Below are 15,568 nucleotides of genomic sequence, written 5' to 3'. Positions count from 1 at the left end.
GACTCATCCTGGTCCAAAGCTACTGGAAAATCTCAGATGTCTGCCCTGACCTGGTAATCTCAGCTGCAGCTACCTATCATGTCATGAAGACGCATTTGATGTTCCTTTGGCTAAAAGAATAAAGCTGGACAGAGCAGGTGGGAACTTGTGCCGGAGTTTTGTAAGGAAGCAGTTGGAGTTCTCAGTAGGACTGTTGAGTGTTTGTTCAAAATGGTCACTCACATCTCCTTATCACTTTTCCAGCCCAGCTAAAGATGGTGAATCTGTTGGACGGAGAACTGATAAGGGCATGTGGCTGACACAAACAGCTTTGTGTCCGCTGGGCATTCAGGTCAGGGTGCGTTGCTGATGTGTGGTGAATGCACATTTGTGAATGTCAATGACTTAATAACTGATAGTTGATAATATGTTTAAATCAATATGTTTTTTAAATCAATATGTTTACTAAATGATACATGATATACTTTTTTATTCCAGATACTGCTATATAATTTTGTTTCATATCTGTACAGCAATCATGTTTGAGTTTTGTATATGAAAATTATGATCCCAGTGAGAATTCATTTTAATGATGTATTTATTAATCTGACCATAATAACACTGAATCCAAAATGTAGGTTTCATGTAGAACTTGACATTATACTTTCAATCTGTTTTGGCTTTATCAAATATAGAACATTAATCTCTACAAGTAGTTTTTAGATTTAGAAACATTGCAAATTTATTTAGTATTTGTTACTCTTCTTAATACAGACTTGATTATCATTTGATGACAATTATGCTTGTGTGACTTGATGAAAACAATATAAAAGTTTAATGTTTTAAATTTTGTTTATTAATAATGATATTTCAAATAAATTTTATGAATGGGGAAATTCCAAGTTTATTCCAAAATACTGCTGGAAACATCTCTTTTCCTTTACCATAAACTCACCTAGGCTTTCAGTTTACTGAGGGTAACGGGATTCATTCATTTAATGTCTTTATTTCATTATTCAAAAATAGGCTTCGTACAAATGTTAACCTATATTCATATAACACACTGAATTTTATTATAAGGTAAATCAAATGTCTAATTTAGCTATGCACCATGGCTAATATCATTACAGTATATAAAAACTCACTAATTATTTAATGCTTAAATTCACTTCATTACAGAGCCAGGCTCATCCTGCATACTGAAACTCTACATTCTTACATTCTAACTCAAACTGAAGCTCTGTACTTCATATAAAGTAGGCAGATTTAATAGTCTGCAAATTTGAATGTTTGGAATGTACAATCTTCACAGGAAAGTGTGAAATTCTGCTTTTTAAATTTTTAAATGCTTTTCCACTGGGCAAGGCTTTGTCTCAAGCCAGGCCCACCATAGAAGCACTGAGATCCCAAAGTCTGCGGGCTGCAGCATCATCTCTACCCTGAGGAGCTGCCTCTTTGGGGGTACAATCACTGTAAAACCACCAAGAGAGAAATTAACCACAGCCGGAAATGATCATAACTGAACAGCAATGGTCAAAAAACACTGTGTGAATAAAAGCTTTAAAAAAAGTGAAAACATTTTGTTGTTTTCCTTTGTGAACTTATTAAATGACAAGGACATCCACTGTGAAACAAAGATCACTGTCTCAAGTTTGTCATTAACTTCATACAATTTGGTGCCAGTGTACATGATATCATGGGTGAGGTGATGCATGTTAAATCTTGCTGGCCATTGTAATGCTAACTGTAGTTAGTGTACATGTCTCACAGGCCTTGATGAGCAAAATCTTACTAGCCTGCATTTAACACACGTGACAGAAGCAGCTACTGACCTGTAGTAAAGGCCGCTGGTATTCTGCAGACTCTCATCCACTGCACAGTAGATGGTGGTCTGCGCACCCTGCCAAGGTGTTTTGACAAAGAAGAAAAAAGGCATGAACAAAAGCCTCTTCCACAGAGATAGAGAGGGGAAAAAGTGTCGGCCCAGCTCAGTTTGGATCAACCCAGGATGAAGAGCGTAGGTTGTCACTCCTGTGCCTGAATGATAGAGAGGGAGAGAGTTTGCAAGTAAGGGGTTAGAAGTACAGTGTGTTCAGTGGATTAAATCCACTACAGTCTTGTTTTCATCTGCATTAAATTCAATATAGCATCTGACCCAGTGACTCTTAGGGCCTGCTTACACCTGGTCATTTCATGCGTTTTCACTGATTGGATATCTATCTGATTTGTTAAAACATTTCCATACACTTGGCCACATATGTGTTGTCACAAAACTGATATAAATCCGATCTTCAATTCCCGTGCTATATTTAAATTTAACAGCGTTCACGTCAACGAAATCAAAAGATAAATGCTGCATTTTATTAATTATCAGCTCATTTCAAGATCAAAGACCGCAATAGGAGAGTGTGCGGCATCAGAACTGGAAAGATAAGTTTGTCTTACTACTTTTAATGAAGATGATTGTATGTTGACCGTCTGTGTCTAACTTTCAGTTTCATTCACGACAGTTTGCACAACGGCTTGCTGAAGAGATCCTCAGCTGCTTGTCCACAGCAATGCGTGTTTCATAAGCGCAGTCTGACTAATGTCATATAGCTATAACACGCTCCCACACATTTATTATTTTAACATTTTGGGAGGAGTAAAATTTACACATGTGGTTTCAACAACCAGATACATTTACACTTGTTCTGTTTCGTTTAGAATGGGGCCCAGACCACCTCCTGAAGTAGTCTGAGCGATCAGATTTATATCTGTATCGATTGTGTTTCGGAGGGCATTTACACCTGATCTTTTTGCGAGCTATGCGATCAGAAAAAACACATGAAGTGACCAGGTGTAAACAGGTCCTTATCCTTGTCCTGGGTACATTTTGCATGTCTCCATTATTTAACACACCTGATTCAGATCATCAGCTCGTTTTAGACCATTGTTCGAAACTCAGAAGGGAAGACCAGGAGACCCTTGGGTAATCTTCAGCAGGACTCTTTATTGAGAATGCGCTGCAGTCATCAAAAGTCTAACTAATCATTGATACATTTGCAGTTTATATACATTTCAAGGGGGAGGGATACATTCAGTAGAGGTGGAGACAATCTAACCCACACCCATTCAAATGCATAGGTGCTAATTCATTCAGTCTGACAGTATTGCCCATACCTTCATAGAGACAACGGCACAGCTGTGCCTTGAGTTTAACAAGCCAAATGGTCAGGAAAAGCATAAGACAAAAGGTCATTAGCAAGAGGCCTGGGCTTCCTGATTTGATCTTTTAGAAATGTCATCCTCTTTACCTCAAAATGTAATACACAATGTACATAACTTTTTTAGTTTATCTACTGTTACATTGGAACCTAGATATAAAATAGTATAAATTTGTAATCCCACACCATGAACTGAACTGGGTGTGTCAGTTAAGGGAGACATACAAAATGTGCAGAGCAGGGGTCCCCGGGACCAGGATCAAGGGCCACTGGCCTAACCTGATTCATGTCTATAGTTTACCTTTCAGTCTGACAGCTAGTTCCCGGGTAAACAGAATATTGGCCAGCTTGCTCTGTCGATAGCTTACCAATGGATCATAGTTTTTCTCAAGGTTTATATCATCAAAATGAATCTTGCCTGTCAAACAGAAAATAATTTGAAATATTATTGGAATGACCGATTCAGTTTTGCACATAAAGACATATGGGCTTTCACACCTTTCTCATGGGCCAGGCTGGAAACATTGACAACACGGCTGGGTGTTGATTTCTTCAACAAGTCCAGAAGTAAGTTGGTAAGCAGGAAATGACCCAGATGGTTCACACCAAACTGCATCTCAAAGCCATCATCTGTCTTCCACTGTGGGCACATCATTATCCCTGTTGACAGAAAAAAAGGATAAATAAATATATGAATATGAATAAATACACTACTCACAAAAAGTTGGGGATATTTGACTTTCATGAGAAATTTATGGAAAATGTAAAACGTTCATGCTACAGTGATATTATATCATGGAAGTAGGGCATTTAAGTAGACACATGCAATGGTAATTTCTTCATCTCAAACAATTTACTGAAACAAAAGCGAACAACAGTTGTGGGTATACCACAACAAAAAATGTCAATGTCTCATTAACTTTGAGTCATGTGTCCTTGAGCATCAATTACAGTTTGACAACGACATCTCAGGCTGTTCACAATGTCGACTTATTGTCTACTGAGGCATGGCATTCCACTCTTCTTGAAGGGCTGCCCTCAGGTCATTGAGACTCTGGGGTGCAGGGTTACGACCCTTTATACGATGACTCAGCTGATCCCATAGGTTTTCTATGGGATTCAGGTCTGGAGAAAGTGCAGCCCACTCCATTTAAGGAAACCCAGCCTCAAGCAGCCATTTGCTGATGATGTGACCTCGATGAGCTGGGGCATTGTCGTCTATGAAGGTGAAATCAGGCCTGTGCTGCTCATGTAGAGACACAATGACTGGATTAATTATGTTTTTTAGGTAGTATTGGCTTGTCACTGTACCATTCACAAGGTGTAGGGCAGTTCTGTATTGACTAGACACACCTGTCCAAAGGCTCGTCTGGTGACAACAGTGGCTGATGCATAGCGTACTTTTCACCCGAAAGTTGAATATCCATAACTTTTTGAGAATAGTGTATATAAATACATAGATATAAACCATGTGTTCATGCATTACAATCTGGCTGACAATCCTTACCAGCATTATTAATGAGAATATACATCCTCTCCCAAATCTCCTACATACCTCAAGCAAGACATATCAAACACCTCAACAACCACATATCCACCACCATCAGACAAACAACTTTTTTTCTCCACTCCTCTTTCTGACCTCATCTGCTGCTTTGTTGGCTCTGCCCATGTCTCGGCAAGCCAGGATGACCCTTGCACCTGAACAATGGTTCTTAAATGGTCATTATATTGTATCTTGACATGATGCAATGATTTTCTGCAGCCATCAAGCCTTCAACAAATACAATGCTTGTATGCACTCTCTTCCTGATCACAAATCAGAAACCATGAAGGTGTCATTAGTTACAAACTGGGCCATGTTAGGGTGCTTTCACACCTGTAGATCGATTGATTTGTTCCGAAACAGGGAGTAAAATTATTACAATGTTGCTTTTTATTCTTGGTGTGGTTCGCTTTCACGTGGCAAAGTTTCTAAATGGACCAAATTTGTTAATACAAGTCACGCGTGAGTAAACTGTCCCAAATTTCCAAAAATTACCAACGTTAATACACGAAATAACACGAACCAAACCTGCCTCTAACCTGCCTTTTACCAAAAATTTTTTCTACCCTTTCAAATCTCAAGGAAATAATCAAAAAGTTGAAGTATCGAGTTGGGTTACTAGGGTAGGTGTAGGGAGGGCTTTATTGTCTCTATAAGGTGCCATTCATTTAATAATTTGAATTAACATTATAATTTAGCCTACACTCAATACATTATTATTGCATACGGTTTTATAATGTACTTCAATACTGAGGTGCAGATTATTGCCACTATTTGCAACAAGTAGTATAAAAAGCAGAAAATCCTGCTATTTTAACAGCGTAAATAGAATCTATAGCTATTTGTACTTAGTGTAAATGGAATTAATTGCTTTTTGCACTTACTGTAAATAGCCTCTATCGCTATTTACACTTAGTGTAAACAACCACTGCCTTTTTATTAGGATCTCTGTGGGACTCATGAGACAGTGCAGATTAGTCATTAGTCATCATGAAAAGTTTATACTTTGCATGTGTTTAAAAAGCCTTGCCAGTATAAACTTCTGATAAAGTTTTCTGAGAGCACACACTAAGCATGCACACATGCACATAAAGCAGACTCTTTTGCGTCAACTATCAAATACACACAAGGTTTTGTCATAAACACACAAAGTTCTTATAGCCACAGTCTGCATGTGTATCAGTATAGCTGTTAGATATGTGAAATGGAGTTTCTTGGACATGGCAACAATGCACTACTAATGCAACCTTGGGCGTAAATATTTAAAATTTGAGGGGATACTGTGACGTGCATTTCCTAAAAACACAAAAAAACCTCAGGACAAATCCAGGCATTTGAGGGAGTTCAGAAACTGTGCTTAAAGAATAACTCCTTTTAGAGTGGATTTTATGGGGTGTGGACTTTTTGTAATGCAGACATTTTTCATGCACAAAAAGTAACATTACACACGTAAGAAAAAAAAAAGAAAAAAAAAAACCTTGACCCCTTTAAAACAGCATCAATATGTGACTCTGGACCACAAAACCAGTCACAAGTCACACAGGTATATTTGTAGCATTAGCCAACAATACACTGTATGGGTCAAAATGAATGATTTTTCTTTTATGCCAAAAATCATTAGGATATTAAGTAAAGATATTTTGTACATTTCCTACCATAAATATATCAAAACTTAATGTTTAACTAGTAATATGCATTGCTAAGGACCTAATTTGGATAACTTTAAATACAGTTTTCTCAATATTTAGATTTTTTTGCACCCTCAGATTCCAGATTTTGAAATAGTTGTATCTCGGACAAATATTGTTCTGTCCAAACAAACCATACATCAATGGGAACCTTATTTATTCAACTTTCAGATGATGTATATATCTCAATTTCAAAAAAATGTATGACTGGTTTTGTGGTCCAGGGTCACATATTTGTTTAAACTTTTGTTGTTTAAATCACGGTATATTCTTTACTTTTTTTGCCGTGTCACGAAAATAAATAAATAAAATAAATTCATATTTTACTATCACATACTTTAAGTTCTTTTAACGAAAAACAGATGGGTTAACCACATATCATGCTTTAAAACTGATTTAAGATCTTGTAATGTCTGTTATTGTCTTGAACATTAACACCACAAAACAGGATTACGGCTATATATAGGCTACTTTACATCTCATATGATGCCAGTTCTTTAAAATAACATCTTTAGAGCTCCATTTAACTGAACTGACCTCTCTTGGCCATGTCCACCGCTGTCTCTTTGCCGATACCGGTGTTGGCTCCCGTTATCAGAACAGTTTTGCCGTCCAAGCGTGCTTTGCTGCGGCAGACTCCCCCAGCCAGCCATCTCCTAACATAAAATATCCACACACCTACCTAAACAAATGCCACATAAATCAAGCAACATTACTGTACCAGCCACTACTCTCTTAACGTCGGAAATGTCATTTTCCACGCTTGTAAATTTCTGATTTAAGTGCCTCATATTTACATATTTATTGTTGTCGAGGGAAGCCACAACCACTTTTAAATATACAACATAATGATTTTGTATAAAGTTTAGCCTACCCGTCACCAGGACAGCGGTGACCCCTGCAGGATGTTCTTCCACAAACACCTTCACTGCCTTTGTGTAGTCCTGCATTATTACACCTGATAGATTCTCCTTTAACTGTGTAGTTGTGACAGTCCAGCTCCTTCAGTAGCGAAAGTGTCTGCAGACAGATCAGCGCACTACACACTACACAGGAAGAGTGTACTTATCTCGGAGTAAACACAGTGGACTCACGCGATCCAGTCTCGAATTTGCAAAATTAGAGTCCGAATGTTGCTTGTAAAAATGCGGCTGTAGAATACGCAGAAACAACATTCAATAGTTTCACAAAAAAATTTAAATAATAAACGGTGTTGGCTTACGTACTACTGGCTTGACGTACTACTGGAGAATAAAACGAAAAAAAAAAAAAAATGGACAGAGGTGCCCCTACATTATTTTAAGAACATAATATCATATAAACTGGTAAGTAGAAAAAAGATTTAGTGTCAACTTAATCAGAATAAATATTTCCATATACATTATGTTGTCACAGAAAATAGACAGGCATTTATACATAAATAACTGCCTTTCTAAAATATATCTGTATGTATATCTCATATATATAAATATAGAACATTTCTCAATCACAATCATCTCTATAATTTAAAAGTAATTTTTAGATTCATAAACTTTGCAAACTGGTAAAGTGTTTCCTAATGCAGACTTTATTATCATTTAATGACAAAATAATACTTATGGCTTAATGAAAACAACATCAAAGTTTAAAATTTGTTTATTTATAACAAACTTTTAAATAAACTCCATGTACAGGGAACATATAATTCCAATTTTATTCAAAAACATATATATATATATATATATATATATATATATTATATATATATATATATATATATATATATATATATATATATATATATAATTTAATTCCAATTTTATTCAAAAACACTGTTCATGTTGTGCTAGGTTTTATAAAATGCTCTTTTCCATAAACTCATTCGGGCTTTCATTTTATAGAGGGTAACTGTTCATTTAATGCCTTATTTTCATCATTCAAAAATAGGCTTCATGAAAATGTTAACTACATTTATATTACACACAGAATTCTATCATGGTACATGGTATCCAATTTTACAAGCACTGAAAATTAAATCTGTTTAAAATGTCTTAATTTGTATAGCTACATACAATATGGCTAATAGCATTACAGTATATAACTTCATACTAATTATTGAATGCTTAAATTCACACTTAATATTGCAGTTAAACATTGCAGTCATTACAGACACTGAAACACTACTTTCCCACACTGTTACACAAATGGGCTGCCTTTACTTTATATAAAGCAGATTTAATAGTCGGCAGATTTGGAATGTACACAGGAAAATGTGACAAGCATTTGTCAAAAAAAAAAAGTGATCTTCACTGGGCAAGGCTTTGTCTCAAGCCAGGCCCACCATGGAAGCACTGAGATCCCACAGTCTGCGGGCTGCAGCATCATCTCTACCCTGAGGAGCTGCCTCTTTGGGGGCACAATCACTGTAAAACCACCAGAAATTATCATAATTGAACAGCAATGGTCAGAAAACACTGTGAATAAAAGCTTTTAAAAAAAGTGATGAAAACAGTTTGTTGTTTTCCATTTTGAACTTAAAGGATGATGACATCCACTGTGAAACAAGGATCAAGTTTATCAATAACTTACTAATTTGGTGCCAGTGTACATGATATCATGGCAGAGGTGATGCATGTTATATCTTGCTGGCCATTTTAATGCTAAATTTGGAATGTTTGTGTACACCTCTCACAGGCCTTGATGAGCAAAATCTTACTAGCCTGCATTTAACACACGTGACAGAAGCAGCTACTGACCTGTAGTAAAGTCCGCTGGTATTCTGCAGACTCTCATCCACTGCACAGTAGATGGTGGTCTGCGCACCCTGCCAAGGTGTTTTGACAAAGAAGAAAAAAGGCATGAACAAAAGCCTCTTCCAAAGAGGCAAAGAGGGGAGAAAGTGTCGGCCCAGCTCTGTATGGATCACCCCAGGATGAAGAGCGTAGGTTGTCACTCCTGTGCCTGAATGATAGACAGGGACAGAGTTTGCAAGCAGCAGGATTGAGTGTGTGTGTGTAGATGTGACACTGTGATATTTCAATACTGTAAGAGTGAGAAAGTTTTCATTGTAGACCTTAGTCAGGGTAGCGTCGTTTAATTTTGGACAGGAATGAAAACAAGGCTGTGAGAGATACAAGTACAGCACATTCAGTAGATTATGAAACCTGATTCATGTCTATAGTTTACCTTTCAGTCTGACAGCTAGTTCCCGGGTAAACAGAACATTGGCCAGCTTGCTCTGTCGATAACTTATTGTTGGATCATAGTTTTTCTCCAGGTTTATATCATCAAAATGAATCTTGCCTGTCCAATAGAAAATAATTAAAAATATTATAAGGAATCCAAATATTGAATGTCCAGGAAACTGGATAAGGAGTCCAATTAAGGCTTACAATAACTTAGAGATAATAAAATAGTGAAAAACAAAGTGTTATTTAGTTAATCATGTAAAGAAATATGGGCTTCCACACCTTTCTCATGGGCCAGGCTGGAAACATTGACAACACGGCTGGGTGTTGATTTCTTCAACAAGTCCAGAAGTAAGTTGGTAAGCAGGAAATGACCCAGATGGTTCACACCAAACTGCATCTCAAAGCCATCATCTGTCTTCCACTGTGGGCACATCATTATCCCTGTTGACAGAAAAAATAAAATAAAATGCAAATAAAAATATAAATATAAATACATAGTGTTTAAATATATTTCGTTTAAATAAATAGATATCCACCATGTGTTCATGCATTACAATCTCGCTGACAATCCTTACCAGCATTATTAATGAGAACATCCAGTCTCTCTTCAGTCTGCTGTATATCTTTGGCCAGAGCTCGGACAGACTGCAAGGAGGCCAGATCCAGCATCTTCACCACCACGTTGCCATTTCCACTCCTCTTTCTGACCTCATCTGCTGCTTTGTTGGCTCTGCCCATGTCTCGGCAAGCCAGGATGACCCTTGCACCTGAACAATGGAGGTTTAGAAACGGTTGTTGTTACGACTCACCATCAATCCTTCAACATACATTCAGAACATTAGCCTAAGAATTACAATCTGAGCCATGTTAGTAGGGTTTGATAAGAGATTGATTGCCTAATTAAACCAGTTCTATCTTCCCCAATGTGGATTTATTATCATTTTTAAAACACAATGCATAAGAAGTGTACTGAATATCAATCAGTATAAATATAAATCAAGTTAATAAGTTACAGCCTACATAAATTATCCAACCAGTCTGTTTGTGAAATGCTAGAACAGCGTTTCCATTTGCACTGCTATTAGAGACATTGATGTGATGCTCATTTTGTGTCTGGATCTTTTTAATGTAAAAATACATTAAACGTTCAATTCAGACCAAAAATTGACTTGAATACACTGAATACAACTCTATTATGATGAACATCATAGTGTTTTGGAGTTTAATGTCAGAAATGCCTAGGTGGTGTAACTCTCCAGAGATGGCAAAAAAAGCTATGAAAGTTAAGCTATTTAGTATTGTTTAAACCTTGTCCTTTAAATCAAGGTCTGTCTTTTGCCTTGTCATGAAAAACAAAATCCAGAGTGAGACCCTCATGACTGTGTTTCAAGGTTGACATGAAGTTTTCCTTTTTTAATATCACATACTTTGAGCTTTTTAGTAAAAATAAGCTGAGCTAACCCCATGAAATGTTTTATTAATAATGATATTTATTATCATATTAACGATTTTTGTTATCATGTTGGACATGCCTACTGAGACATTAGTAACATAAAATAGGCTTGCTACTAGGGGTGGAACGGTTCAACTTACTCACGGTTCGGTTTGTATCTCGGTTTAAGGATCACGGTTTCTGTACCATTCGGTATGTGCTATGTTTAGGAAAAACTATACTGTCAAATAAAAAATAAAGAAAATAAGAATGGTCCAACTACAAGCAACAGCACAAATAAATACAATAAAGTAAAGATACAAATAAAGTAAACAGTGATTTTCAGGGTTTTTTATTTATTTGTTTTTAGGTACAGAAAATGAATAAAGTTATGAAATGTAAAACAGCATTGCATATTTGACTGTATAAATTAAAGATTAATCTTTATTAAAGTTACAAAAGCTATTCAATCAAGAGCAGTGAGTGATTTCTTTGTTGTTGCTGTTTGATTAATATTAAGAAAGTGCTGTCACATTAATAGAATGCACTGATCCAGTGCACTGATACAGTATGTTCAGCCGGCTATGTCTGCTATAGGATACTTACCTAGACGGGCATTTTGACATAATTTTGGGTTAATATGTCCATTTAAACACAATGCATCAGAGAGACCCTAATTTTTTGCGCGCGTTCTGAGGCGCGGGTTTGCGCGCTTCGAGAGCGCACGCACAAATCTTCTCAGTGCGCGCCCGAGCTCGTGTCCTCTGGCTCTTAAATGTTTAAACTGGCAAAGTTTACCTGAGTTTAGTTTAAACAGATATCAACATGTGCTGTTTAGGTCTCACCTGTGCGCGCGAGCTATCAGCATATATTTTGGGATAAATGTATGGAGAACCGTCCGTAGCATACAAAATAAATATATTTCAAATATTTTTCATTAAATACATTATAAAATAAATACTTTATATAAACACCTCATATAAACCCCTCAAAACAAACATATAAAACCAATACTTAAAATAACATCTTTAGAGCTCCATTAAACTGAACTGACCTCTGTTGGCCATGTCCACCGCTGTCTCTTTGCCGATACCGGTGTTGGCTCCCGTTATCAGAACAGTTTTGCCGTCCAAGCGTGCTTTGCTGCGGCAGACTCCCCCAGCCAGCCATCTCCGCAGAGCAAAGAGCCCGACACCTACCGGTACAGGTGCGACATCAGTCCAGCATCATTACCTCACTATGGAGTCAATATAATATCACATATATACGCAAAAAAATAAAGTTTTGCAAAGGAAATAAAGTTTTTGCAAACAAAAATTTAAGTACTGAGGAAAATAATTTTGCTTTTTGCAAACAAAAATAAAGAATTGCAAAAATAAATGATACCGATACCGCGCGAAAGCAATGATTTTGCAATACATATCTTCCTGGTCATATCTACAATTTTATTTGCAACCCTGATTTTATTTTGCGCGTCAGTCTAGTTTGAGCTTGCGCTGCAGTTTTTCCTGTGCGCTTCATTTTTCCTTTCTGCGCGTCTCGCTTTGTGGCGCTGTTTTGACGTGGGGGTGGAGTAAGGGGCAGGGGCGTGTACAACATGCCTCCCTGGAAGTGACGGCTCGAGACGCAGCTCACTGATCCAGGTACTGTCATGATGAGCAGATCCATGCGAGTGGATCGCTTCCTTTTATTCACTAGCATTAAAACATGCATGGTTTTGTTTTATTAACTTTATTACAAATTGTATATGTGTATTAGCAGCATTTGCTCAAGTTAAAGAAGTTGTTACCATGCACATCTGTTGTTTATTTCTCTCGATGTGCACTCTTTTACTGGCATAAAGTTGGCTTGACGTTGGACGTTAGATATTCGCAAATCTAGGGGACCGTCTCTAAAGTTACATGCGAAACTACTATACACTTCTCTAACGTCAATAGCATGCAAGGAGAATGACTAACAGTCATGAAAACAACTGTTAACTGTTCATCCAGGGTGTCAACTATAATGCACACCTTTATATTTTTTGATAATTATTAAAATAAACTGTAAATCAAATGTAAAAATATTGCTACTTTTCATTACCGAATGGGCTCAAATTTAAAATATGCCATAATTTGAAGCTCAATAGCATTTGAACAGAATGACTCACTTTCATAAAAACATACTATAAAGTGTTCATCTAGGTGTCAACTATAATGCACACCATTCATATTTTTCATAATTATTCAAATAAACTGTAAATCATATGTAAAATATTGCTACTTTTCATCACCGAATGCACTTAAATACAAATTTAAAGCTCAATAGCATTTGAACAGAATGACTCACTTTCATAAAACATACTGTAAAGTGTTCATCTTCGTGTCAACTATAAATGCACACCGTTCATATTTTTCATAATTATTCAAATAAACTGTAAATCATATGTAAAATATTGCCTTTTCATTACCAAATGGACGTAAACACTAATTTAAAGCTCAAAAGCTCAAATAAAAAATAGCAATATGTAAAATATTGCTATTTTTCATTTGAGTTTTGAGCTTAAATTTAGTGTTTACGTCCTTTGGTAATGAAAAGTAGCAATATTTTACATATGATTTACAGTTTATTTTAATAATTATCAAAAAATATAAAATTTGTGTGCATTATAGTTGACCTGAAACAGTTAACAGTTGTTTTTCATGACTGTTAGTCATTCTCCTTGCCTATTGACGTTAGAGACAGTGTATAGTTAGTTTCGCATGTAACTTTAGAGACGGTCCCTAGATTTTGCGAATATCGAACGTCCAACAAGCCAACTTTATGCCAGTAAAAGAGTGCACATCGAGAGAAATAAACACAGATGTGTGCATGGGTAACACAACTTCTTTAACTTGAGCAAATGCTGCTAATACACATATACATTTGTAAATAAAGTTAATAAAACGAAACCATGCATGTTTTCAATGCTAGTCCGATCCCACTCGCATGCATCTGCTCATCATGACAGTACCTGGCATCAAGTGAGCTGCGTCTCGGGCCGATGACGTCACTTCCAGGGAGGCATGTTGTACATGCCCCTGCCCCTTGACTCCACCCCCACGTCAAAACAGCGTCACAAAGCGAGACGCGCAGATGACAATCGCGAAAATGAAGCGCACAGGAAAAACTGCAGCGCAAGCTCAAACTAGACTGACACGCAAAAATAAAATCAGTGTTGCAAATAAAATTGTAGATATGACCATGGAAAATATGTATTGCAAAATCATTGCTTTCGCGCGAATCATTTATGTTTTGCAATTCTTTATTTTTGTTTGCAAAAAGCAAAATTATTTTCCTCAATACTTTAATTTTTGTTTGCAAAACTTTATTTTCCTTTGCAAAACTTTATTTTTGTGCGTATATATGTGATATTATATTGACTCCATACCTCACCTCTAACCTACTCTCTTGACGTCGGTAGCTAAGCAAAGGCCATCTATATGACGCAAGAGGCCTGTATTAAGAGATATATCAGTATTTATAATTATATTAAATAAAGCATGGTCCCCCACATCTTTTAATTAATAAAGTCCCATGACTTTTCTCGTTTACATGACTTGCAATAACCAGCCGTACAGGTTTACTGGAAAAATGTACTGACAAAAACTATTTCTAAACTAAGAATAATAAGAAAAACTCTATAATAATAAAAAAAATACATTTGTGTTCCTTAACGCATTCAGATTTGGTAAAAGTCATTTGTCACCCCTGTAAATCTCAGATTTAAAGTGCCACATGTTTACTTGTTTGTCGTTGTCGAGGGAAGCCACAACCACTTTTAAATATGCCACATAATGATTTTGTATAAAGTTTAGCCTACCTGTCACCAGGACAGCGGTGACCCCTGCAGGATGTTCTTCCACAAACACCTTCACTGCCTTTGTGTAGTCCTGCATTATTACACCTGATAGATTCTCCTGTAACTGTGTAGTTGTGACAGTCCAGCTCCTTCAGCAGCGAAAGTGGCTGCAGACAGATCTGTGCACTACACACTACACACTACACAGGAAAAGTGTACTAAACAAAGTGGACTCACGTGCTCCAGTCTCGAATTTCAAAATAAGAGTCGGTTGTTGCTTGTAAAAATGCGGCTGTGGAATACGCAGAAATGACAATCATCAATAGTTTAATAATACATTTTAAATGTTTAGTGGTGTTGGCTTACAGTATAACTTATGCTGACCCAAGCAATCATATTTGCAGATTCTTGGCATAAAATGTTTGAAAACACCTGCCTTACAGGCTAAGTAGGCTACTGACAAAACTGTAATTTTTTTTATTAATATTTATTATATTTATAAGGTCATTGTAATTTTTGTAATAGTGTTTGGCTGTGTATTTCATGAGACTTTCTACCCAGGCGAAGGAATGAAGCACATGTTTGTGTACATAACCTTGTGCAACATACAAAAGTTTAAGGCTCTAGCCTATTTTTCTTCCCAGTCAATGAAAAAATATCAGAAGGGTCAGCATTTTAAAGGCTGTGTGGAAAATCAAATAATTATATTTCAGATGTAGCAAAAAAG

At 36.5% G+C, this 15,568-nt stretch overlaps 1 protein-coding gene and 1 pseudogene across 1 annotated transcript; both read right to left on the bottom strand.

Moving 5' to 3' along the window:
* Nucleotides 1–969: 969 nt before the first annotated feature.
* LOC109077257 lies at nucleotides 970–7,413 on the bottom strand (annotated as a pseudogene).
* A 784-nt stretch (nucleotides 7,414–8,197) lies between these two features.
* LOC109077256 (retinol dehydrogenase 11-like) lies at nucleotides 8,198–15,073 on the bottom strand. The gene is made up of 7 exons (XM_042727610.1): nucleotides 14,863–15,073; nucleotides 12,076–12,216; nucleotides 10,165–10,356; nucleotides 9,869–10,030; nucleotides 9,585–9,701; nucleotides 9,155–9,359; nucleotides 8,198–8,821 (listed from the first exon to the last, which is right to left on the bottom strand). The coding sequence occupies exons 1-7, from the start codon at nucleotides 14,936–14,938 to the stop codon at nucleotides 8,725–8,727; spliced, it is 990 nt and encodes a 329-aa protein (XP_042583544.1). The 5' UTR covers nucleotides 14,939–15,073; the 3' UTR covers nucleotides 8,198–8,724.
* Nucleotides 15,074–15,568: the final 495 nt, after the last annotated feature.

The sequence above is a fragment of the Cyprinus carpio genome, chromosome B7, assembly GCF_018340385.1.
Source record: "Cyprinus carpio isolate SPL01 chromosome B7, ASM1834038v1, whole genome shotgun sequence".
In the NCBI taxonomy this organism is placed as follows: domain Eukaryota; kingdom Metazoa; phylum Chordata; class Actinopteri; order Cypriniformes; family Cyprinidae; genus Cyprinus; species Cyprinus carpio.
This window is presented reverse-complemented; position numbering and strand designations above follow the sequence as displayed.